General features: G+C 38.2%; 1 protein-coding gene across 6 annotated transcripts in view; it reads right to left on the reverse strand.

Annotated features, from left to right (window-relative positions):
• Window positions 1–25,931, reverse strand: part of LOC103701658 (rho GTPase-activating protein 7-like) — a 39,159-nt gene extending 13,228 nt beyond the window's left edge. For 3 of the 6 annotated variants that reach the window (XR_603198.4, XR_003384615.2, XM_026802450.2), the window contains exons 1-15: window positions 25,498–25,931; window positions 21,473–21,509; window positions 19,088–19,164; window positions 17,890–17,960; window positions 17,711–17,789; window positions 17,434–17,578; window positions 17,229–17,348; window positions 15,145–15,222; window positions 14,893–14,948; window positions 14,727–14,796; window positions 14,060–14,147; window positions 9,614–9,854; window positions 6,443–6,664; window positions 2,047–2,376; window positions 1,570–1,619 (exon numbers count right to left, since the gene is read on the reverse strand). Coding sequence is in view for 3 of the 6 variants with exons in the window: in XM_026802450.2 (XP_026658251.1) it covers window positions 1,570–1,619; window positions 2,047–2,376; window positions 6,443–6,664; window positions 9,614–9,854; window positions 14,060–14,147; window positions 14,727–14,796; window positions 14,893–14,948; window positions 15,145–15,222; window positions 17,229–17,348; window positions 17,434–17,578; window positions 17,711–17,789; window positions 17,890–17,960; window positions 19,088–19,164; window positions 21,473–21,509; window positions 25,498–25,560 (1,727 nt within the window). In the remaining 3 variants the exon portion in view is untranslated. The remainder of the gene's footprint in view (window positions 1–1,569; window positions 1,620–2,046; window positions 2,377–6,442; window positions 6,665–9,613; window positions 9,855–14,059; window positions 14,148–14,726; window positions 14,797–14,892; window positions 14,949–15,144; window positions 15,223–17,228; window positions 17,349–17,433; window positions 17,579–17,710; window positions 17,790–17,889; window positions 17,961–19,087; window positions 19,165–21,472; window positions 21,510–25,497) is intronic. The other 3 variants (XR_003384614.2, XM_026802449.2, XM_008783804.4) reach the window with 2 other exon arrangements.
• Window positions 25,932–27,031: the final 1,100 nt, after the last annotated feature.

Here is a 27,031-nt window from a genome sequence, read left to right on the forward strand (position 1 = left end):
CGTGTTTCATTCAAAACAGGGGAACTGGCTACGGCCTCCGCCGGCTCTCTGCCAGCATCCGCCACCCTTCCCCCTCCCCCCCCCCCCCCCCGCGCTCGCTCTCTCTTTCCTTCTCCTTCTCCGGTTCCAACAACGGGTCTCGTTTCCGTTGCTGGAACCGTACCGGTGAGCCACTAGTACGACTCGAAACGGCCGGAACCGCTCGATTCGGGACGGTTTCGCTGACGTTGCTTCAAATTATATCTTCTATAATTAGAAAAATACGAACCTGAAGATAAAGGTGATTTTGGATGTAGAATGTGTTCTGAAAAGTTGAATGCAGTCAGATATTAGACATATGACAATCTTGCAAATTTCCTGAAAAAAAACTATGTCAACCATAAAAAGGCATTTAAATACAGTCTATCTTGGAAAAATTTCCTAGTTAGATCCTTGTATATTAGTTAGATCATCGCCCAGCCACATGCCAAGGCTTATAACAATAAAGTTGAGTTTGTAGCAGTCTGGAATCTGGATTGTTCTGTACTAGTTCATCCTGACTAGCATGCACCAGCATGAGTTGATACAGATCAGCTTGGGTTGATATGCATAATACATGGGTAACTGCCCATATATCATGCTGATACCTTGCTGCCACCGTCCAGCACAACACAATATTTCAGCCATGACCAGTACAAGTACTGACAACTTTGCCCAAACAGAAGTTATTCAGACGAAACCAACCTGAACCAACCAGTCTGTTAGGTGACAAATCTTGACTAGTTTCTGATGGTCAGATCTAATAATGAATAGCTTCGGTGGAAATGGTTTTTCTGGGGAAAGGTTTGAATCATTTTTGTACCAAGAACTTTGCTGCTTTCATCTCTATCTTAATAGTTTAACAAATTCAAATTTGATTCGACTAATTTAGTCTAAAAGAACAAAAAGTTGGGTACCCTGGTGGTTCAGTTGTAGTTCAAATAACCCAAAATCTACAGCAGTTCATTCACAATTTCTTATTTATGAAGTGACTTAAAAGCGAATATCTTTCTTTTATTATTTTTTTCCAAAAGACTGAGTTTCTTTTGCACTCAGAAAGCTGTCAAGGGGAAATGAATGCATCTTCTATCGTTTCAAAAATTAAAAAAAAAAAAACTTCTCTCATTAAAGGAAATGGCTTCAGTTGCTCGACAAAAAATAATGCAAGCCTTTCACTGGGACAGCAGAGGTCAAAAGAATTTTAGCACATCTTAAAGAAAGACGAGCAACTAAGAAAACCTACTGAAAGTTCAGAAGAGAATATCAAGATAGTTCATTTAGTTCAGTTTTTTCTTTTTGCACCATTATCATTTTGCTGAGGATTTGATATTTACTTTCCCATTTTAGAAACCATCCATATCATTACCAGCCAAGGAAGAAGGGCGCGCACATACACACACACAAGAGAGAGAGAGAGCAACATATTATGATAGTACAGCCATGGGATCCAATAATGGCTACTTTTAGATTGCATTAGATACTTTTCGACTGCATTTGATATTGCTGAAGTTAAAAATCAAAAATACATGAGACAGGAACTAAACAACTTACTCTTCTTCTCCAGACGAATCAACTGACTCCACTGATTGATTCTTTCTGGCCTATAAAATTGATAGGCATGACATCAGGAATCTATTAGATAAATTTTATATTCAAAATATAGAGAGCATTTCTACAATAATTAGATTGGGAAAAATACTTTTAGCACAAAATATAAAAGAAAACTTCCTTAGCAATACACATATCAATGCTTATTGGGAAGAAGCATTTACGAAGAATTGAAATCTACAATATTCTACATAATCACAGGGGGAACCTAGGAGGCTAGGACAGTAATTCAAACTCTAGATTTAGACATATAACAGGCCCAAGATAAGAACCATCCAAAACAACAATTACAGGAAACGGAAAGACAATAAGATGAAAAACATTTCAAAACTCTTAAGGATTTGCTCCAGTGAGCTCCATATTTCAGAAACAACAGGATTTCACAGTCAAATAATTCAGAGTATCAGCAAAGTGACTCACATTATTGCGTCCCCAAAAATTAGTTCGCTTCATTTGTGTGTGTGATCCATTTGGTTTGCTTGGATGCCTCTCCAAACAATATTCAGCTACCTGACCTGGGAAAGACATTCCTCGATCAAAGGATGACAGGATCTCTCCCATTGATAGGGGACACTCGCGTGTAGGCAACACACTAGAGGTATCCTTCTCGGTCATTGAGTTATCAACAGTTTTATTTGCAGGATCATGCTCATGTAGTTCAGCTTGGGAACCTCTAGTTAACTCTATATTTGTGGCTGAATCTTGATTATCTTTAGGAGACTCAGCATCTGAGTCATCACCAGCAAAGACCTATTTTTCACACATCAAAAAAAGAGTTCAATTCAACAGAAAGGGGAGTAACTCTAGCAAACAAAGTTAAGTTGAGGCAAAATATCAAGACAAACACATAAAAAAATCAATACTGATGCATGTCATCCCAGAATAAAGCACACTCACTAGCTGGAAACAACATTTATATGTAATATCACAAACAAGCACTCCCAATTGTAGCACCAATTTATGTATGAGCCCTATAAACATGATGAACAATTTGCTAAAGAATGCAAGACTCAGGCAACCATTGGTCACAGTAAAAGACTTTATTGACGTTGAGTAAAGTCATCACAATAAGCTCTGCATTTTTTATACTATTATAAATGCTATATACAGTAAATGTTTGGTGCCCTGGAAACTACTAAATGGGATTCCCCACCTGCTCCAAATCTTACACCCATTTCCTCATTCCTCATGCTTCAACTACATGTTGAAATCTAGCACTATTTTGCAAAATCAACCCAAGCTCTGTAAGTAAATAACTTATTGCTTTTACACTTCTGAATACACAGTTATGCATTTCTTCAAAAGACAGCAAGCAAAATCCTATTATTCTTTAATATATGACATCACAAAGGCTTCCTAGGTGCTTCTGTAAGGCTTCCTAGGTGCTTCTGTATCTAAAAATTTTTAAGTCTTTTAATTGTTTGCACCCCCCACCAACTCTTCATTCAAGTAACTAATGATTAACCTAACCAGCAATACAGTTTGGTAGTACCCTGAAAAGGAAAACATTTTTTTTTATTTATTTTGTTGACATTTTACTATCAAAGAGAGCATACTTTGTAGTAAAATTGGCAAAATACAAAAGGGAAAAGGAAAAGACAAGTAAAAACTAGTTGAAGATCTGGGCATTTGTTACAATTTGACCCGAAATTGTTACCCCAAAAAAAAGTAATTAAGGGCTATATCTTGCTATGGTTGTCAAAAAAGAGATCATAACACCGGTATGACAATCAGAAGAAGACAAACTACATCCTTAAAGAGAATCTGATTGAACTTTTGTCCTGAAAACATGAAGAGGTGCATTAACCAGCTGAGGACCCAGGTACATAAAATTTAATGTTCGTTAAAAAAATAATGGTGCAAGTCATAGCCAAGGGACGCTTAAACTAACTTGTACAGTATAGCTGTGAGAACAGTATGAACTCTATTTATATAGAAAAATGGTGGATTGGTTATGCAAGTTCATAGTTAACAAGTCAAAAGATTTGTTTGAGTCAATGATTTTTCACTAGATAAATAATTTCACAGAAGAATACATGAGTATCCTCAATGAGCATAAGCACGTATTGAGCATATATTTCTGCACTTAGTCGCCCTTATTTACTAGGGTTGCAAATGGGTCGAGTCGACCCGTGACCCGACCCGACCCGAATTTTGGGACCCGCAGGGCCGGGCCGGGTTCTAAATTTGGACCCGTTCTATTTTTCGGATCGGGTCGGGTCCACCCAATTTTGACCCCGACCTGATCCGACCCATTTTTTCTTGGGTCAGTTTTTTACTATTATATAGTGGAACTTTGAATATAAATATACATAGATCCGGACCCAACCCGGACTCGACCCAAATGACCCGTCGGGTCAAAATTTGTAGGCATGGACCCGACCCGACCCAATTTTCAACTGGGTCGGGTCTGGGTCCAAAATTAAGACCCAAACAAAAAACCGAGTCGAATCGGGGTCACTCAGGACCCGACCCGACCCATTTGCAGCCCTATTATTTACTAACTCAAATAGAAATTTGTTATCGATTTTGGAACATATATAAATTGGTCAGGACTTAGCATGGAAATGAAAGTCATGCACAATAGGATCATCAGTCATTAAAAATAAGAAGAAAAATGTGCCAATTACTTGAAAAAAATTTAGCCCAATAAATAAGCGATCTAGCTTGGAAAAGGTAGTTGGGTGCACTCTTTTAGGTCACCTGATTTAACACGACTTTTCAGATGTGGCCCAGTCAAGGTTTGCCGGACCGACTGTACCGGCGTACCGATGAGCACCAGCACCGGTACAGTTCCGATTCGGTACCAACTTGGAACCGGTACCGAACCGGAGCCGCGCGCGCGGCCACGAGCACGCGGACTTAAAAAAAAACAAAAAAAAAAAATGCATCCACGCGCGTCCGCGGACGCGTCAAATGCCACAGAGTGGTATTTAATGCCCCCACGCAGGCTGGCAACCCGCATGGGCACGGTGCCCCGCGCGGGGAACCGCGCTCAGGCGCGATTCCCTGCTGGGGAACCGCGCGCGGGCGCGGTTCCTGCGCGGTGAATCGTGCGCGGGCGCTCGTCCGCGCGCGTTTTCCAAAAAAAAAGCAACCGCGTTTAATGCCCCCACGCGGGCTAGCAACCCGCGTGGGCACGGTGCCCTGCACGGGGAACCGCGCTCGGACATGATTCCTTGCTGAGGAATCGCACGCGGGCGCGATTCCTGCGCGGAGAAACGCACACGGGCGCGCGTTCTCCGCTCACGCGTCCGCGCGCATTTCCCAAAAAAAATTTGCCGCGTCCGCGCTGGGCTCCAGCCGCGTGGGCGCTCTTCCCAGCGCGCGGGGAAAGACCGGCTTGTACCGGTGCGAACCGGCCCAAGCACGGAACCAATCGATTCCGACCCAGTTTGGATCGGAACCATTTTTATATACTGTACTGTACCGGTACCCGTCGGCACTGGTTCGGTACAGGCTGAACCGACCGGTTCCAGTCGGTTCAGCATACCTTGTGCCCAGTCATTTGGACAAATAAGTCATTTGCATGTCTTGATAACAATTCAGGAAATAGAAAAAGGAACAGCACAGAGAACTATGGGATTCTTCTACCCCAAGTTATGTAATCCAGAGAACCTAGATTTTGTTCCTCGACAGGTGTAGCAGAACTTAGCTAGCAGTTATAATGAGGTGCTATGGAATTTTCAGTCATATTTTAGAAGGAAGAACCCATTCATATAGTACCATCAGCCTGTACACTTGCAGAGGGCAAAGAGCAAAAAGCAAATTTCTTCTAGAAAATAATCAGCGCATGACCTATGACAATAATGAGGTGAATCATTATAATAGTAGAGTATCAATGAAGTACAGGACTCAAGCAAATCACTTTTATATTTAATCTAGAAAAATGTAAATAGGTACAGGTACAAATGGATTACCTCAATATTAGGGGATAACATATAATTTGAAAAAGTCAAAACCTTTCAGGCTAGAGGTGAACTCATAGGCATTTCACCTCTCTGGTTTATACATAATGTCCAAAACTTCATGTTTAATAATGGACTTAGATTACAGAGTTATGCTTGCCAAATATTTCAAAGTCACCTTATGTATTGTAAAGCTTTTATAAACATACAGCCTAAACTATGTAACATTGACACAATATTCAGAAACATATATGCACATTGCAAGCAATAGAAATATCATCATGCTCGAAAGATATCTGTTATTATAACCCATACAGGTCCCTTTCTCAAGGTTTGATGTTTAAAGAGGATTTCTCATGATTGCTGGGTGAAATGCAAATGAATTGATGGAATGCTGAGTTAATCCCACCACCATCAAAGATGCTAATAATGTTATCATCATCATCACCTACTTCTTCAGAAAGGATAGCCAGAGGGGGAGAGGGGGGATGGAGAGAGAGAGAGAGAGAGAGAGAGAGAGAGAGAGAGATTTAACTTAAACTATGAGCAATCATGATTAGACTAACCTTCATCATGACTAAGAAATATATCTTAAACAGAATTAAACCCATCAAAAAGCATTAAGAAAAGGGATAAACATACAAAACCGGACTTGTGGACCCTGGACACATTAAATAAATGCAAATACACCATGGAGATTGAGAACTGAAAAGTAACCACAAAAAGCAGCAGTTCACCCCCCACTACAATGCAGAAGATAAATAAACAGTAGCTTTAGATCTTCTCATATTCCCAACAGAAATATTAGAACATATTTTACAAAAGCATAAGCCTCCTTAAAAAATGAATGAATGTGGTAGGAAAAATCTCAATAAAGTGAAAAGCATTATCCCCCATGAAAAGCAAACCTTGCACTCATAAAGGTCGCTGCCACAATATCCACTGCTTTCACTCAGTTTTCCACTATGTACACGTTCAGGATCATCATCCACTTCTGGATCTACATCATTTTCTGCATCATGATATCCATTATCTTTCACCCCAGCATTTCCATCATCTGTTGATTCCTCACTGCCACTATCTTCAATTTGGGAATCATGAGACAGAGAGCATCTGTCTAAATTATCATCCTGCAAATCAAGGATAACCCAGATGATCATGAAAATATGAACAAGCAGCAAAAGGATTAGACACTTCATTCTGCAAAACAAAGATAACCCAGATGATCATGAAAATATAAACAAGAAACAAAGGAATAGACACAAGGCAAAAAATATCTACTGGAGTAAACATACGTTCAAGCGTATGAAGATGAAAAATAAACAGTTGCGAACTGCAAGCAATCATGACACTCAAAAGTTTGGGATAAGTCTTGTAAATAATAAAAATAATAAAGCAGGCAAACAAAAAAGCATTTACCCTTTTACTCTGGAGATCTTATTATACATTGGAGGTGAGGATAAAACGAAGAAAATATATAACTAGAGACTGACATTAATCAAAACTGCAATATAGAAAATATATAACTCCATTCTACCATTTTCATATTGCTCTCCCATTTCTAATATTGCAACTTGCCCCTAAAAAAAAAGCTTGGTAAGCCATTGTCATGAATATTACTTAGGCACTGCACAAGCTTAAAATCTTTCCTCGTCATGCTAAGGGCTGGAGTACCAGGTCTCACGCTCATTCTGGCAAAAAAAACCAGAAAGTAAACTATAGTGCTCACATTATACACTCGTTGGTTGCTCACAAGCACAGAAAGATGTGCTAGTTGTTACAAGATATGCAGTTGAAAAAAACAAAAAATAAAAGCACACTTTTTAAGTTCTAAACTAATTTGAAGCGTCTTTTAGACAAATACAAAGACATGTTTTGAACAAATAAGCATAAATTTGGAAAAATCGGTCGAAATCTAACAGCACAAATCATCCAAGATGTCTTTGCTGATTTTTTGTGCCAAGAAATAATATCATAGGAACAACCATCTCGTAACTGTAAAGGGCATTTAGGTAATGAAAAAAATACTAACTCCATGCATCTGGTGAAAAATGCATCATTCTTTTTCTGCCCCCAAATTTTCATAGTTTGGCTTATATCCAAGGCTAATTTAGTGATTATTAGGTAAAACCAAAAGGTAAAGAAAAAATGGGTTACTTTGATGTTTATTATGTTGTTATTGCATTTGATCTATAAATCAGTCTTTCAAATCCAAAAGAAACTGCGAAGAGTTTTGAGCCATCCTGTATAAACATGTGTATGTGGGACATGGGCAAATGCTGAGCTGCAATGATTTGCCTTCTATAGTGTGTCAAATATTAAGCACTGATTTTGGCTGAGACACAGCAATATATAGAGATAGATATGACAGAGGTATGCAGTCCAAGTTCATATGCATAACCCAATAGGATGTGATAGGAACCAGCATTTTAATGCATGATTTGCACTAATTCATGATTTTAGCATCCACTTCTTTAACTACTTTGATTGTTAGAAATCTCCTAATGAACGTTGTATGTACAAATTGCAATCCACTGACACTCACCAAATTAAAATCAATCACAATCAAGGTTTGTCATCTTGGTACCGAACCCCGTACCGGTACGATCCTATTACGGTGTCGGGACATAGTACAGGGTAGAACGGCGAAGCATACTGAGTATTGGTACGATATAAGGCTCCATACTAGTTCGGTAGCAGTACCGTAGGTATGGTACCGATAGGTCCGACAAACTTTGATCATAATAACTGTGAGAGTTAAGTGCATAAACCACACTTGCCTTGAGCTAAGTCTCACAATGGCAGTCAGATTTTTTTCTCCAAGTGAAACAATATAACAGAAAGAAAATCAAGCAAACAACTTGATTTTTTTCTTTTTTAAAATTGAGCCTAAGCTACTTCTTCAGTTCCCCAACAAACGCACCTAGAATTAGTAACTTTTGACTCAATTATACCAAGGATTTTGATTACTATATCTGCATATTTGAAAATAAACCCTGATTTAAACTATTTTTTTCTAGCGAAACTCATTCATTAGTAGTGAACCACTAAATCTTACTCCAGTTCCACATTGATGCACTCCAAGATTATATGTTCAGACAAGCACCAAATATTCAATAATAATTCCATGCAATTAGTCTTCATGTTCCATATCATAGATCAAAATTGTAACACAACTTCTTTACAATTCCATTAGCATTTTCTTGCAAGCACAGATTTTACAAGAATGCATTTATGAGTACAGGATCTTGTTCTAAAACCTGGCATCTATAATATTCATGTGCTATTGCTTTTCATAAGTAGTGAGTTACCATGATCAAGGATGCCACAAAATGAATAAATTATAAAGAATATCACAAAATGAAAGGTTCGATATGATGATAATACACAAATACACAATGTGCATATAAGAACATACACACACGTGACACACATAAGCATGATGGATGCACATGTATAAATATATGTTCGACCATACATGTAAATTGAAATTATGGAGACCCCGAAACTTGCTGCACAGATTTTCTCTAAAGGTCTGTTATGTCTTCTTTATACATCTTGGTCAAATTCCATAAACTATTTAGGTTTTGGTAATAAAAATACATAATCGAACATATCTTAAAATCAGTAATGAATATTTAATATAGTACAGGCGTTGACTGGACCATTTGCAAAACGCAATAGTTTGCTTCCACTTTATCGTTTTATTATGTGACAACTCGTACATTTTTCCCATTTTCCTTTTTCTAAAATTTTGTCATGTAGTAGTTTCGGTCCCACCCATAGGTCCAAATGCCGTAAACTCTGAATTTAATTTCTCGTCAGGGTTGGCAGATCATTAAGATGGTAAATTATACTGATTTAAAGTTATTTTCTTGGCAACTATTAGAGCCACAGCATAAACCCAAACAGACAATCTATGATGCTTTCTGAGAAATAACGTTTCAGCCCTTCAAATCACTGTCATAGTTCAACCGAAGGAAATCAACCAAGCCATTTGTCCTATCAATATTTAAAGTAACTTTGAACTCTCTACCATCCATAGAAAAAACTAATTTGTCAGTTGACAAGAATCTCACATCAAAAATATTCTCGTACACCTCTAAGAGAGTTGTGATGATGGCCTGAGCATTGTTAGCAGCATTTGCTGCAGCCAGAAGCTGAGCAGAACTGTCACCATTCATATCAAAGTCATCCATCTCACATTCACCAGCCAAAAGTGGGCGCAACAAAAGTGGTGCCATGCAAGCGGCAACAGCAGATGGAGTCATCCGGTTCTTAGCAGTATGAGAGGCAATTGTGTGCATCATTTTTAAAATCCTGGAACCCATATTCAAAAATTGGATATGAAACCATAATATATATAATGATGAGAGAACAATTCAACAAATGAAAGAAGGAAACTTAATTTAGGAAAATAAAAAAATAGATATATTTTATGTTTGGTTGAGAATTGAGAGTGGAGACACCTCGCATGACTGAGGTTCCTATGTTTTGCATTCATAAATAATGGTACTCTCATCAGTCAGGCTTTGCATCAGCTATATGTGCTTCACACGTTATCAGGTTTGGAAAGCTAAACTAGTTAGTGGTTAGACCAGTTCACAAAGAGGGTAGTTCCTCTTAATGCTTCAAATAGTACTCACAATCAAAGATGATTCGGGTACAGCAACTCTGATGGCTACACATATCACTTCTATGTTTACTAGTGGCCATTCATGTTGTCCATTGGGTAAAGGTAGCAAGTAATAAAATATAGGAGTACAATTAAAATCAAGAGGTCAGTCGCTTAAGAATTAAGATCATAATTTCAAGTTTGAAATCAATCACCATCACATATGATGATGGTGGTCCTTAAACCTGGGAGCACTATTGCTTACTAAGGTATTGAAATAACTTCTTTGAGGAACAGGGTGCATTAATTGCATGTTATACGGATCTCACCAAGTGATCGTGATTAAGCCATCAGCAGGAATTAGCTAACGAGGGATCCACCCGTATATGAGTTCATTATGAGGATCAGTCATGATTGGACTGAAAATCATGGATCCATGTACTCTGTCATTATTTTCACATATTTTTGGAAACTAAACTATCATGATTACATATTATCCTTTTAAAAGGGTTTGACATAATCATTTCCAATCACAACCAAAACTCTTATGTTGCAAGTGCATGCTACCTACAGGTTGGATAATACAAGGTTATTAGTTTCTTAGAGGTATATGTAAGAATCAGGGGAAGAAAGGGATGGAAATGTAATATTCCAGTTTGCACAAGGGGCCTTTACAAGGCAATCAGCAACAGCCTTATCTCCATAGATATAGTTAATTGCATACTGACCTGGAAAGAAAAAAGGGTTTCAACTAGATAGTTACCCTTCTACACCCAAGGCTCCCACAACCTCACTTCTATAAATAGAACTACAGAGGTCCTGCTGTATTGCATCACCGGGCTCCTGGAATTTCTTAAGGAAGCCCCTAACAATGTCACTTAGACACCAGTGTCCAGCTCAAAGAATCTTTCTTAGATGCATCAGCAAACTGAGGAGGCACCAAACAGTTAGATACTAATCATGATGAAATTAAAAGTGGCCTGTTGTTCTTCAAAACTTGGTTCAGAATGGAGGTATTGAAAGAAATTTGGGAAATGACACAAAATCTTGTATCCCTTCAGTCAATCCCAGAGTTGGTTGAGGAATTATATTTTGATAAAAAAAACTTTTGTTAAGACATTTAATATTAAATTTTAAGTTTTCTGGAGAATTTATAAAATAATATGATGTCTATCTTAACAGTGTCGTTTTTCATAATTCTTGACAGTTACAATTCTTTAAATGTAATTAAATACAACAAATATAAAATCAAATATCTCACAATTTGTATTTGTGAGAACTTAAAAAGCACATGTAAAGGTCATCAAAATTTATTAAAGTTATGCCCTTCTTATGTTACCCAGACACTATGGTTTACCCTAAAGTAAATGCAACCAACACTTCAAATGAGATTGGCACTTGAACCCATTCCTACACCCAACAATCTTACTCATGAACCAATCCCAAAGCACAAGTACAAATTGCACAAAATTATTTGATCATATGGTAATTCAAGTGTTTGATGTTTCGCATCTCATTTTTATGTGATTTCTGTTCAAAAATTTCAACGGCTTTTATATGAATCTTCTCAAGTCTTAGTTGTCATCCCAATAAAAGCAAATGTCTCAAGAATGTGCCTATTGCTATTTTGTAATCATTAGTTCATTACTTTTGTTTAGCTTGGATATGCTTTCAGTAATTTGTTACATTCTTGAATTGCCATATTTCTAGGCTTCCCTGGATTCTCTTTTTATTGATCAGGTGTCCTCATTCCTCAGTGGCGCCTATGGACTTGCAATAGGATACAAGTTTTCAAATTGTCCCAACTTTAACTGGTGATCAACCAGGGCATATACTAGAAAGTTGGCAAGCATTAACAAAATAAACTTATCTCCTTTGTGTTCCATATTATTCATATTTAAATCTTAAAAAAAGTTTCTTCATATCCTTACTTATTCCTAGTTTTGTATTTGTATTTCAAATGATACCAAGGAAAAAAAGGGTACTCACTGTATAAGTTGAATCACCTATTCAAGCAGAGAAGCAAAGGGTTTGAGGACGAATCTATTCATGTTTCATTAAATATATTTCCCTCATAATGTAGCATTAGAGTTACTTTAAGTAGACCAAGAAAGGAAAGATAACTTTATGGAGGAGCATACAGTGCCAATGAAAAGGACAAAGGAATCAAAATAAGTATTAGGGGATGCAGTTGCTAGAGAATACTCGCTCTAACTACCAAGTGCCAAGAAAATCAAAGATGATGCTATTTCATGAAGAAGGTATAGACAAGAAGAGAAAGCAAAAGGAATGAAGAAGAAAAGAAATTTGGATATTAGTCATCAATCAGCAGAGAGAAAATTGATTATTGCCACCCTCAATTAGCCATTGAAGTATGGCTTCTCAGTTTCTATGCACAAGTAGAATTAATCAATAGAGTTGACATGCAAGTAGCTAATTATTAAGACTTATTTGCGAATAAGATAGAAAAGAGGCATAAATGCAGAATTCCTTTGTTTACAAGCTACAAAAATGACATTTCTATATAAACCAACAAAAGGAAACTAAAAGTTGATATGGCATATAAAATCTATGTTACTTATATCTTAGTTGTCTTTCTCCATTGATGTAGTTCCATGCCAATATACAGCATGATAAGATGTGTTTGATTTGTAATGACCTTACAAATAAAATACCTAAGTCTTTGACCTGTATACTTCTCCTCTAGACTTCAACTTTGCACGCATTGATAAGCAGATATGATCGGTGACAGTCAATTACAAACTAATCACAAACTTGCCTTGGAAATTCTTCCCCCAAAGAAGCACAAGTATGATGTTGCATCCCATGTGTCATTTAGAATAAGTAGGAGGCTACAATGCAAACTACATTTGACTTCATAATGTGTCAAACATGTCCGTCAATCCTAGACACTATCCTTCTGGTTCCAATGTCTCTCCAGCCAGCTCTCTAATAAATACTTATCCTCCAACATTTAACAATCATGTCTAAGTGGTAAAAAAAATCTTCAAATTTAGATGTTCATAACTACATTTAGGGTTAGAGTTGGTTCGGGTCACGTCAGGCTTTCATGCATCCCAGACTCGGACTAGAAAAACTTTCGGGCTTCGCATCAGGACTAGGCTAAAAAAAAATTCCAGAGTTAGGGGTGAGTGAGGGATGGGAAGGCAAGGGTAGCATCTGTGTTGATTGCACAAACAGCAACGAAGCAGCAAGGGAGGGGAAGGAGGGAGAGGGGGCACAGGGCAGCATCGCCATCGGCTGCGCCAAGCTGCCATGGAAGCAACATAAGTAGAGGGAGGCAAGGGGAGGATGGGCACGGGAGGTCAGCAGCATGAGGGATGATGCTAGGTTAGGGTTAAGGTTTGAGGATAGGTAGAGGCTGATGTGAGCTAATGGTGAAAGGAATGGAGGAGAAGAGGGAGAAGAAGCAAGGAGGAATTTGGGGGGGAGGGGGGGTGTGGCGGCGGGGGAGGGAGAGAGGAGTGGAAGAAAGAGGTGGAGAGAAAATGGGAAGTGGTGGCATGAAGGTTAGGGTTGGGAGGCGGGGGGTGTGGGTTAGGGTTGTGGGCTAGGCCGGACCAGACACTAAAACCTGAACCATACCCTCACAGGCCATGGCTAATGCCCAACCCAAAGTTGGTCGGGCACAAGCCCTAGGCAGCCCAAGCCCATTTCCAACCCTAACTATATTTTGTATAGTTTATCCAAAAGCAATACCAAGAAAGCAATAAAAAAAAACGTAATGATTAAAAACTAACAGTTCAAATACAACCAGATTAAGACCAACATTTATTATCAAAAACAAATATAACTAATATAGCATGCTAGGTAGTCAATATAACTAGAGAACAGTTTTAAAAAATCAGTATATAACGACTAAAAAAACATCGAAACAAAAAGAAATAACCTCTGCAACAACCGCCGGTTTGGTTCTGGGAATGTCTCAGCAATTGCAGAACGCATAGCATTAATGCAAGCTTCCTTCCCTTCAAGTCCTTATCAAGCATAGCATCAAGGTAGCAAATGATCAGTTCCAACTTCAAACCAGCCATAAAGGGCAGATAGGAAAATGCCTTTCTGCTGGACTAGTAGCCTGGCTTTCCAGCTTTTAGCTGAGAAATAGCTCTTTAGGAAACAGAATAATCCACATTTCTAAATACTTAATAGTACAACTACAAGCAGACAGTATATAAACGAAGAAGAAAGAAACAATAGTCAGGACAAAAAATAGCGGAAGGGCCTTGCAAGCAATCTCCATTCCTATCAGGAAAGAAATGTTCGGGATTTGTTTTCAAAAGTAGCAAACATGGTGCATTCATGATAGTGACAAGAGCAATAAATAACAGTTAGCTGCAGTATATGATAAGAATAAGCTGCTCCATGCTGAGAATCGAAGTCACAAAATATTAGTTCTTGATTTCTTCCCATTATCCACAAAAGTGGTGTTCAAAAATCAAAAAATCTGCTTGGTAAATGTATGAAGTTCAAAATATCTGCAGAATGTAGAGACAACTCATTCAAAAACTGGCAAACACGTACATTAAATTTATCCAAAAATATGCCAAGTTACTTACTATAGGCTTCCAGCAATGCAGTGCAACAGGATGCAGGAACCGGAGATGATGGTAGCTCCCGAAGAGCATGCTACAAGACAGTTTCTTGAAAGTCAATCTTTATACAGATAGTCATCTTAAACATATAATGTAATCAGGAAAAAGCCATTCATCAACATAAAGGTACCTTTACACAGTCACCAACAACATGGGCATCCTCATCTGCTGCAAATTCAGTCCTCCCTGATGAAAAATTAAAATAACAGTCAGATCTGAAATTAAAGCAAGTCAAGATGTTCGGACATCAGTTGTATTCATGCAAATGCACTGGGTAATAATTGTGGTTGAATGCCACAATAGTACTATTGATTGAGAACTGAAACCATATAAAAATTTCAACAGACTATCATAAACTGGGAATTTAGAGGAATCATGTAACCTTGCTCATACTCTTGAACTCTTCGATCAACTTCTTCAACATCAGCTGACTGTCGCAAGATTCCTTCAACTTTTGTTCCTGTCAGAGATTATTCATTATGTGGATTAGTGTAGTTTTGATAGAATCCAAAATTGATCCAAAACATATGACTACAGGAGTACAGGTCTACTTCAGGATATAAGTGAGGGATGTAGTTGACTAGTGTAAACAGAATAGATATGTGACTTAAAAAAGTTGCAGGATTTGTAATACTCAACAATTTTTCTTACAATGAACAGAATCACTAGAAAGTAAATATATGAGGGGTATATGCAAAGTAGAAGCAGCATAAATACAAAGTACAATGCAATGTTAAGTGATCTCATAATTTTTTTTTTCTTACTTGATTTATCAGCGGAGTTCAAGTTAACGAGCTTTGGCTGAAATCTGCATAGTTGCAGATAGGTAGCCAGGTATACACAACAAGTACATCAGGAACTCCATCTCACATATTGCTTCATACCAAAGACCGCTAAACTATCCCAAACTGAGCAATTCGTGGCATACCAAACCAGACCAGTCAATTATCGGGATAGTTATACCAGTCAATTCAGTCCAGAACCAAATCAGATTTTTTTATAAAAAACCTTCTCGAAATCCCAATCCTCTCCCTCTTTCCCTCTCTCTCGATTCTCCTCTCCCGATCTTCTTCTCCCCTCTCCCCTCTCTCTCAATGCTCCGCAATGATGATGACTCCGCGATGACGACACCGGCTAAGGTTAAGCTTCCATCATCGCTCCAACAAAGTATGCCTGCCCACCCCCCTTCCCTCCCACTCCTCCCTCTCCCCTCTCTCTCTCTCTCCCTCCCTTTGGTTCTAGTACATTTTGGCTCAGTACGGTGCGTACAGGTATCGTACTAAATTGGTCATTGGTTGGTATAACCTCCAGTACCAACTCAGCGAATCTTACTTCGTATAATGAAAACTCTAAATATCATGAAAATTGTCTGCAGTGCTGAGCTGGACAGAAAGTTAAAACATTGCCAAATGAAATTAAAAGAATTGAAAGGCATAAAGGAAGCTTGCTCAGTTTTCAGATATATGAAAAGACATTACTTCCATGCTTGTGCTTTGTGTTAACTAAAAATAACATTTTATTGCCTTGTTCTAGTTGTATTGTCCACGGTAAACGTCAAGTATTCAAGATTGTTTGACAAAATGAACATTTAACAAGCAAGACAGGAGGTTTTACCAAGACTTTCAGATCACAATTATATCCATAACTATCACGCCTTGTCCCAACTGTTTCTTTTGGATCCCCAAATTCAGACCAAGAAAATCTGATATACAAATAAACGAAAAATATACATGCATGTCTTAGGGGAGAATAATGATAACAAGGATATCAGCAGTGCTGCATATGGCCGTAACATGATTAATACACCCTAGAACTTCATTTAAATGGAGAAAGAACGAGCGCAATATCATCATCTAAATGATGCAATGGAAATATGATTAACTCTGAATGCAATTATTGCACCCCTTAAAGACAAAAAAGCCTTTTAGCTCTTGCTACTAGATGTGCATGATGCCAAGGGTGGTGTACTCGTCATTTCGGCTTACTCCAGATCAAGATTTACCAATACAAGTTTTGGTACCTATACTAGCACCCAAGTATAATGTACATATCTTCTAGTTCTCAGTATTGATACTCGATACGGGAGGCATACCAAGTATGTATGCTATTGGTACAAATCAATACACTTGGTATGGACCAGTATGGTCTCGTACTGCAAACTATGCTCCAAATATATTTACACAATTTCTGCACACATACCTCCTATGCTTCTTCATCTTTACCCATAGTTCTTGGAATCGAGTGAGTGCCATGGAGATCAGAAGCAGTCTACCAACTAACCAACCTTAAAGACTACCCTGACAAGCATATGGGAAAACTATGGACAGCATAGCAAGTACAATCATCAAGGATTTAGCATACGAGTATAGAAAATACTAGTTAATAATAGATATATGGTTCAGGGCATTCATCAGAAACACCAGATATGAGAGTATATACAAAATAGTGTAGGCATTAGGAACCTACCATGCTTCTCTAGAAAGCACAAAGCCTTTTCTAGGAAGGAAGATCCTCCATCAATGTCTTCCAGTGCAAGCAAAATTGGTCTACCAACAACCAATGACTTGATCGGGCACTTATCTCTCCCTATGTAACATACAGCACTCATAGTGAAAATTCACAATCAGGAAAAGGCACACTTATCATTAATTTATAGTTGAAAAGCACGAACAGTGTTGCACAGATCCTTCATATGTGTCAGCATTGTCTTTACGAAATATTCCATTGTCTCCCATCACAAGGACACCATTTGGAGCTTGTGATAGAGCATGTTCTAGTGCTGTTTTCCATTCAAATAAATCTTCTGATGTCTCTGCCTGATATCCACCCAAACAAGAAAATTTATAGCCCGAAAAATTACAAATTAATGATGCACGACAAACAAGTAGATCAATTGTTTTGTTACAACTGATCTAAAAGAGGATCTGGCAATAGAACAGATGAAGCACCTTAAGGGTGAATGCACGCCCATCACGTCCATCAGGAAACAAAACAGTCAGCAACTTTTTATCTTCCCTAACCACCACACTGCAAATAAGAGTTGAACAAGCATTTTCCAATGTAGTATTAATGCTAATATCATAAATGGAAGCAAAACAGTTTTCAAATGATACAGAAAAACATGTACCTCCCAGAATTGTTTAGGTCAATACCCCCTAAAGTAAGATTCACTTCACCACCTCTCTGTGGTAGTGCACTCTGCAATTTAACCAAATATCCCTTGTGACTTCTCCCATGCCCGTTCAAATTGAGAGAATGAAGTTTTGAAGACATGGTTAAAAAACATGAAATTATCAAAGATTGGGCAAACCATAAAATGGACAAATAAAATGAAATACAGAATAGGAAATTACTATTTGCTGTGGTAAATGGCCCCAAGTGTTCTCTCAGAGGATTCAGAATAAACAATGTCCACTAGATTGCTAGAAAATATATTAATTTATCCAGCATATTTGGTACTGAATTTGGTTTCACAGCTACAACCAGATGAGAAAGGAGAGAGACCGAAAGCAAGTTCACAAATAGAAATATGAAATAATACCATAGTTTTAGGAATTAAATAGTAATAAAAGACAAATTTGTAACATGGCACCAACAAAACAACATTTACACCAAAATTTGGCTTTCTTGTTTGTACTTAATTTATGTTAAGAAGCATTTTAAGTTATATTAATCTAGGCATGTGGAGTAATCTGAATATCAGTTTCAGGGTCGTACTCAACTGATATGTTGCAAATTTCTTCATAGCCTCTTCCAACATCTACCAAATCGAAGAAAGAAGACAAGATCTACAACTAATAAAAGGGGAAGGCCAGTGCCACCTCAACTCTGGCATCCAACTTTGAAAATCCGTGTTAAGTATGTACTGGTGACTCGGGCAAGTACCAAGCAATCAGTGAATTGTTTGACTCGTCCAATAATGGAAAAGACATTCATTTTACCGTTTTTGTTTCATCAATGTTTAGTGAAGAGATGTTGATCCTTATATTTTTAGGAAGCTCAGTCCTATAAGATTTCATACTAGTAAAAGACCACCTCTGGGCAATGCATATGGTAACATTGGTCAACCCTCAACAATTAGCAATTCAAGATGCTAACATATATTCATCGCATATTAACATCATCACTTCACTTTTTCCACATTACATCTTCTAGACCATGAGCAATACTCATTATTGTTTGGACTAATTGAGAATGATTACTTTAGAGAGGATCATAATTTAACTATCAATAATTACTTTGAAAGCCATAATCAAGTTACTTGTATTATAGTAGTCCAATCAAATTGTTCCATAAAGATAAAATACTAGTAATACAATACTGACAGGATCATTTTTAAAGAAAACCAGAGACGTGCGCGTGAGAATGAACCAACGCTTCTTCCATGATTTCCAACCAATTCCTGCAAAGTAGCGACATAAGCATTAATATCACAATCATACAAATAAAGCAAAAGGGAGGATGGAAAATAGAGAATAAGTAATCAACACTATCAAAATATGCCAAGTACTGACTGATAACAACAGGAAAGCAACTTCAATGGGAGCCAGAGGAGAAGCTTTTTGGGTGCATAAGAAAGAAAGCATCCAGGCAAATTTTAAGAGAAAAAAGAGAGCAACTACAAAATGTTAGTATGGGTCGATATTAAGTTCTATAAAGTAATAGAAATTCCATATTTCATTGTTGTATGCATATCTTTTCAAGAGAATTTTTCAGTTGTGGTCCTATAAAAATATAAGTGGATGCCCAAGATAACAAATACAAATTATTAAGATAAAATAATGTCACTCTTAATTTAGTATCACAGGAGTCAAAGTTTAAATGGACAATGCCAATAGTTTTACCATTCAAGGATGGTCTGTCTATTTTAATGCTCAAAACCTATATTAATGCTCATGTGCAAAGCATTCAAGGGCAACCTAGGAATTTCAACAACATTGACTAAAACATAATGCAAGTGTTCTTCAAAGTAGTGGGTGTAGTTGCACCATCTAATCTAGCCTAAAGTGCTGGCACCCAGCCTTTGAAGATGGATATTAGTGCGACACTTAGACATGGCTCCTTAAGGAGAAATTCTTAGATACTAAATGGATCGGATGCTTAGATACACATGCATTGTGACACACGAACCCAAGTCCAAGTAACATCACTAGGGGGTTCTGCAGAATATTCCCTTTCTTAGCACTCCAAAAATCTTCAGTTAACGTAATTTGTACTTTATATGGAAGTCTGCAGTAGAGCTGATCAAAACCCGGGCCGGGTCGGGCTCGGGCCGGGCTCTACAGCAGAAATTAGGCCCGCTGGCTATGCCCAGGCCCGGCCCGGCCCGACTGTCGGGCTTAATTTTTTGTCCAAGCCCGACCCGACTTTATAAATATGGTTCTAGGCCCGTCTAGCCCGGCCCGATCCGATAGGCCCGACCCGACAGGCCCGATTTTTTCTTTGTTTGGAATCTGAAAATGAGCCAGAATGGCCCAACCAGGCCCGGCCTGATTTTTTTGGTCGGGCCGCTTTTCTTGCCTAGGCCCGACCCATGGGCCTTTTTTTAATGCCCAAGCCCGAAAAATTTCGGGCCGAGCTGGGTGGGCCAGAAGGCCCGTGATCAGCTCTAGTTTGCAGTATGTTCCTTTATACTTGATCAAGCAGCTATGTAAAACTGACATGAGTATAGGCACTTGTACTAGCTGATTTAAGCACTTCAACACAACCAAAATTTGTTGCCAGATGCAAATTAAGTGGCCTCTAGATCTTTTTCTGCAAGTATTTTCAAAGAGTGAGGTCCTCTCGAGATAATAATCCAGTGGAAAGAAACTTATAAGATGGACAGTTTGTGGGGATGCCTACATCATGTCTTCCTTCAAAGGCCAGTTTCAAAATTATTGATCCTTTGAAGCACTATTTCAAGCATTGCCTACATGTCATGTCTTATCTTATCAAAAAGAGCATGGCATATTTCATCTCCTCTCAATATTTAAAAAAAAAAAAATCCAAAAAAGAGGAGTCCCATCTTCTACTTGAGTTAGATATTTATTTCAAATATTTCTGAAAGGGGCATTTTTAGGTTCTGTATTGCACTATTTTCTCCTATTTCGCATCCTAAGCATTTCAAAAGACATTTTTGCTTTTTTTTATATTTTCCTGTACAGGCTAAATTTAAACCAATATGATTGTAAAGCGTAGATTATGCTCATAAATTTTTAGAACATCAAATGACGGTTGAATCGGAAGTCTATAATTGTATTGTAATAGCCCCTGAGGAGCCTTGAGGAGAGATTTCTATCTCCATGTCAGAACTTGGGAAGAGATTGTTTTTCCTTGAAACAAACACTGAAGCATCTTCCTCAATAATTATATCTTGCAGTATCTACCAAGCTTTAGCATTATAACTTGTGATGCAAGCACACACTCTCAAAGAATCTCAGACATTCAAAAAGGGGAAAAAAAGTTTATACTCACTCCTATCTTTCTAGATATTCTTTAGTTGCAACAGTATGTCTTATTTTCAGGGTATACAACACAGACGGATGATTTTGTAGCTTATATTGATGGCAATGTATTAAATCAAAACAGCACAAATATGCAAGCATATGCAGGTACACATCCATGTACCTCTAAAAATAAATCATGAATAAAAAGGACTATCAAATATGAATTTAAAAGTTGGGAGGAACTCATGTAAGAATGTTGAAAAAATGGGGGGGAAATCTAACCTTTGGATGATATGAAGAGTGGTCCACTCTTAAACACCTGTGAAGGAAGTTGGAAGTTAGATAAACAATACATATACATTTTGGTAAGTAACTTTTTAAGAAAAGGTGGGGGGACCATTAAAACACACCATATTTAGCTTATTCAAGAAAACGACCTTACTTTCATGACTATACTTAAGTTTGCATTTAACAAACCCTAAAAAAGTTCCAACAGTTCCTACAGTATCTTGCCAGGTACATAATTATGTGCCACATATGTGCCTAGTATGCTTGGATAACTAGCAAGGATCTGCTGATGCACAAAATAATTGCACAATCAGCATGGAATGCAACACAATTAACATTACACATGCCAGTTAGACAAGGTTGCAGTAGAGAATCAGATGTCAACAACAAGAAATCGATGGTGCACAAGGCAATAGTTAAAAGAGGCAATTATTATGCACTAGGCACACCGTGCACATCTCTTTATGGACAATATAGTTCAGTAGAAACCAGGATCTTCTCTTTTTTTTCGAGAAGGCGAAGTGAAGCATTTTGAGTTTTTGACAATTGAAAAATCAATTTTTACTAGTCCGACTAGTGACAGATGAGTATGTGGGGATTGGAGAGTAGGGATGAAATTGGATTGGATACTAGTATATCCATATCCATATTTGTCATGTTTGACGAACACATACGAATACTGATGTTGTCATGTTTGACGAACACATATGAATATTGATCTACAAGTCATACATAGTATTCACCATTTTGTCATCCATTACCCGGTGCATAATTATATTTCAGCTGCACTTAGTCTTGCTTACATTGAGATATAAAATAAAGTAAAATACGTGCATCAGTAACAATAACAAAACAAGTTATGAGTTGTTGTAAATCACCTTTTCCTCTATTTACACCTAATACCATGGCCTCCAATTCCACAAACACATTGCTGAAGAAAGTGCCCCCCTCGAAAAAAAACAAAGAGAGAAAAAGCTCATTGATGAACATAGCACACTTTTTCAACTCCTCTATATGCTCCATGCTCTTTTTCACTTTGCATTCTCTTCACTTTTAAGTTTGTCATCTTACTTTCAATCTTCTTCTAAATTTGTAATTTTCAATTTTTTTGTCAATTTTTAGTTGGTCTCTTCTTTCTTTTTCCTTTTCTTTAAAACTTTGCATTCTCTTCACTTTTAGTTTTGTCATATGCGTTCCAATTTTCTTCTAGACTTGAGCATCTTTTAGGTCAGGGCAGGTTTGTGCCAAGCGGCCCAAGCCTAATCTTAATATCAACAGCCTTGAAGCTAGCCCAAGCCTAGCCTGGTTGGGTAACAGGTCGAGCTTCCTCAACTCGAACTCAACCTAACTCTTTATGTGTCAAGCATGGGACCAACCCAATCGATCGTAGGGCATGAGTTGGTTTCCTTACACATGAGGGGTGGAGAAGCTTTGGAAGAGCAATGGCAGTAGACCATGGAGAGGGAGAGAGTTAGAGAGGGAAAGGAGGGGAAGAGGAGGGTTTTCGCTGCAAAGGTGAAAGAGACGAGGAAGAGAGCGAAGGAGGATTGGGGGATCTCGGGCATCAGTGATGAGAAATAGAAGGAGGAGGGGCTAAACAGGGAGGTGGAGCGCAAGAAGGAGGAGAGAAGGAATAGGGGAGGAACGGGTGAGGGATTTCAAACAATGGCAATGAAAGAGTGAAGGAAGGTGTTAATAGGGAGGCGGGTGGTGGTGAGGTGGGAGGAGAGGAGGAATAGAGGAAGAGGAGTGGGTGTGTCTTTCGAGCAACGACAGCAAGAGAGGGAAGGAGAGGGTCAACGGGGAGGGGAGCAACAATGAGGAAGGGAGAAGAGAAGGAATAGAGGAGCAATGGGTGGGGGGTTCTCGAGCAACAATGATAAGAGAGAGAAGGAGGGAGTCAACAAGGAGATGGGGTGGCGAACAAGAGAAAGGTGAGAAGAAATAGTATCAATGAGGAACAAATTAAGATATATTAATATATTATATTTTTTTTACCATTAATCAAAAGTCGAGTTGGGACGAGTCGGGCTACGCCTATTTAAAATTTACTAGGCTTGTGCCTAGCCCAAACTTCCTCAGGCCTCCAATCTTCAGCCCGGCCCAACTCAACGGGCCTAAAACTTGTGACCAGGCCAGCTCAAAATCAAGTCAAGTCGGGTGGGCCAGATTAATATTACTCAGTCTATCTTCTTCTAGTCGTATAATTATATTTCTACTTTGATCCATCTGGTATCCTTTCTCCTAAAGTTCACATCTATGAAGTCATATAATACTATGATTTTTATTTAGTTTAATTTTATTTTAGAATGTCATGGGATCCTCACAGTTGATAAACATATGTACTATTACGAGACTTTATGTGATTTGGCTGGGCATCAAAAAGAAGGATAGTAAACGAAAAATTTGCAAGTGCAAGGCTGCCTCATATTGCTTCTAAGTTCTAACAATGACCCCTTCTTTCAATTGGACCTCAACACCAAATTCAGGAGTCAGCAATAGCATCACCTGCAATTTAGTGGGTGTGGAGTTGCATCACTTCTTATATGAGGCTGTGCCTTGATGAAGGCATTCTTTCAAATGCCTAGTGATCATGAAATCAGATATCAACTGATAAGTGCTATGGGATAACCTTTGCATGTGTGCACAAGCCCTAACAGGATTAAGTATAGCACGTAAACCAAAATGGTACCAATTCATGATTTTGACAAGTTCATGGTGGATCAAAAACACCCTTGAACTCTACTGCATCTTACTAGTATAATACATGATACCAAAATACACCCTTATCAACTCTTTATGCCATAGTTAGCAGTTTCTAACCCACTGCTCTCATTGTAGTCAAAATAACATCACCATGGATTCCTATTTCCTCCATTACTTCTTCTTAATTAGTTATTCAATTGCCTCAATCTTTTTAATTTTCTAATTATCTATTAAAGATACGAGTTATTTAAACATATAATCTAGTCATGGTCTAAAAAGCACCACAAATGTCTTACATTTTCCTGTCATTATTTTTGCTGTAGCTACTAGAACCTCGACTTAGGATGCTGCATCCGCTTCAAAATCTTTGTGGAATCTCTTTTTTACACCACCTCCTGAGCACTTATTTGTTTTCAACACTTCTTAGAGCTCTGCCTCCCCACTTTGTCACCCAAATCCAATCCCACACCCACTTCTTTAGGTTTTAAATTTCAAAAATTATGATAATTTTCAAAACCTTAATCTAATTCGTACTTTTTTTAAATCTTCTCCAGCTGGTATATTCAAAACACAAAATAGTACCAAATCTACCACCTAGGACAATTGCATTACCTGTACTGGCCAATACTGGCAGAGCACAATAGAAGTGTTTGGCCCTTTGTGTTGATCCTCTTGCTGAGGAAGTGGATCAACCTGCCTATTTTCTTCTTTCAAATAAAGTGTATATCTAATTGATCCTTAAGTTGGTTCTGATGACTCTGAAGTGGAGAAGGCAAGACATTAAGCTTGGATGCATAAAGGTTTCATTGTTTCGACTAAGCAAGATGATTAAGTGGAGTCCTTACTTCACAATACATCGCAATTGCACAGCTACAGACCGCACAGCATTGGTCCATCTGCAGCTTTGCAATTACACCTTATTCCAGCATATCAAGAAGCACCAGACATCATGCGACAATAATCTATAGAGAGGCAGGGAACTTGAAAACCACATCACCAAACTCCACACTCTCCCAAATTACAAACAAGCAATAGAAGTTCCTCTCTTTTTTTTGGGTTGGAAAAGCAAGAAAATTCTATCAAAAGTTTTAATGTCCCACAAAACCAAAACATGATTAACTGAATAGCAGAATGCATGAAGCGCAGCAGCAATATCTTCTTCCTAAATTAGTAATCATTAACCAAAAATCACAAATACCGCATTTTTAAAATCATTCACCACAAAAACAAATAAAATAGGATCGCATTTTTTAAAATCATTCGCCAGGAAAAGTTAAACATAGTAAGAGCATAAATGGTGCAAACCACCATACCGTGTTCGACGCTACCGCTCGATTGCGCTCGAACGGCGGCACCGCGGCCGTAGCAGACGTCATCTCGCCCCAATCCCAGCAAATAGCACTGGAAGCATCAGTCAGAACCACTACCACCCCGATCTCCACCAAATCGTCAGATTCTGCCAAGAAATTAAACTAAAAACCAGAACAAGGCAATCTGGAAACCGCCACCAACGTCAACACCAGAACTCATCTGCGGAACCGCGACGGATCGGGCCACAGTACGGTGATATGGAGTGCGATTCGGGAGACGCAATGCCGACGACTCGGGGATCTCGGCGCTTCCCAAGAGAAGTACGTTAGGGTTTCCGTCCCCCGGCTTGGGGGAAAGGAAAGCAAAGGACCGGATTGAGACCGGATAACGACGAGGGAAAGAGACGCCTCCCTCCCTCCCTCCCTCTCTCTCTCTCTCTCTCTCTCTCTCTCTCTGCCTGTCGCTGTAAATAGTAACGGACACCACAGAGCTACGGAATCTCGAGTCTTATTCGCGGAACTCTTGGAATGCTCGTGCTTTTTTCCCTTGCTCACAAGGAGACAGAAGAAGAGAGTTTCGGGGGGAAGATTAGGTAGGTGGTGAAATGGTAAAAGGATGAATTAGAGAGGACAGGCATTGAATTTGGGAGGTGGGTTAGGGGGCGTGGGTGACAGCGGTGGAGAAGGGAGTAGGAGACACCGACCACTCCCTCCATGACACTACCTTCTTTTTGGCTCTTTGTTTATGGCTTTCAAAATTAAAATATTCTTCTACACAGGGTGGCACTCGTTTTTTAAACTCAAAGCTGACGTGCCACCTCAGAACGAGACCCCTGTAGGAACACCCATGCATGCTGTAATAGCTATACCACAAGTATTTCCATGCTTGTATGACTATATTTTTTCTCAAAAAAAACTTTATAATATTTTTTTTGTAAACAATAAAAAAATAAATTATAAATTTTTATATTTTTATTTATTATAATTATTTTTAATAATTTGTAAAAACTGCACGTATATCAAATTGAATCGATGGTCCATTAATCTTAAGTGAAAGGTCGAAATTGCCCCAAGATAAGAAGGGGGATATATTTTTTTTTGTCTCTCTAGGTGATTGTTATATCACTGGAAGTTATTTTGATCATTTTTTAAAATTTTTCTGTGTAGTATTTGGATCCCACTTAAGGTTAACAATTTGACTAATATTCTGCTAAGTTGTGGGTTAAAATATTGGATAAAAATAAATCTCAAGATAATAAGTATAGATATTTTAAATAATTGAGAGCAAGTATAATTTAATTCTAATCTCAGAAAAAAATTTTGTAATATACTCAAAGTTAAAAAAGTGGATATCTACTTCTATTTATACATAACAATAAAATTTTGATGCTAGCTCCATCTTGCAACTTCAAAACTTCTAAAACATATTAAATATCCACACATTTCTTTATTTTTTGTTTTCGAAGTGCTCCACTCACTCATAAAATGAGAATAAAAAGAATCGAGTATGCTCTCGCCTTAGTGACGTAAGAAAGAG

This window comes from Phoenix dactylifera, chromosome 13, assembly GCF_009389715.1.
Source record: "Phoenix dactylifera cultivar Barhee BC4 chromosome 13, palm_55x_up_171113_PBpolish2nd_filt_p, whole genome shotgun sequence".
Classification (NCBI taxonomy): Eukaryota; Viridiplantae; Streptophyta; class Magnoliopsida; order Arecales; family Arecaceae; genus Phoenix; species Phoenix dactylifera.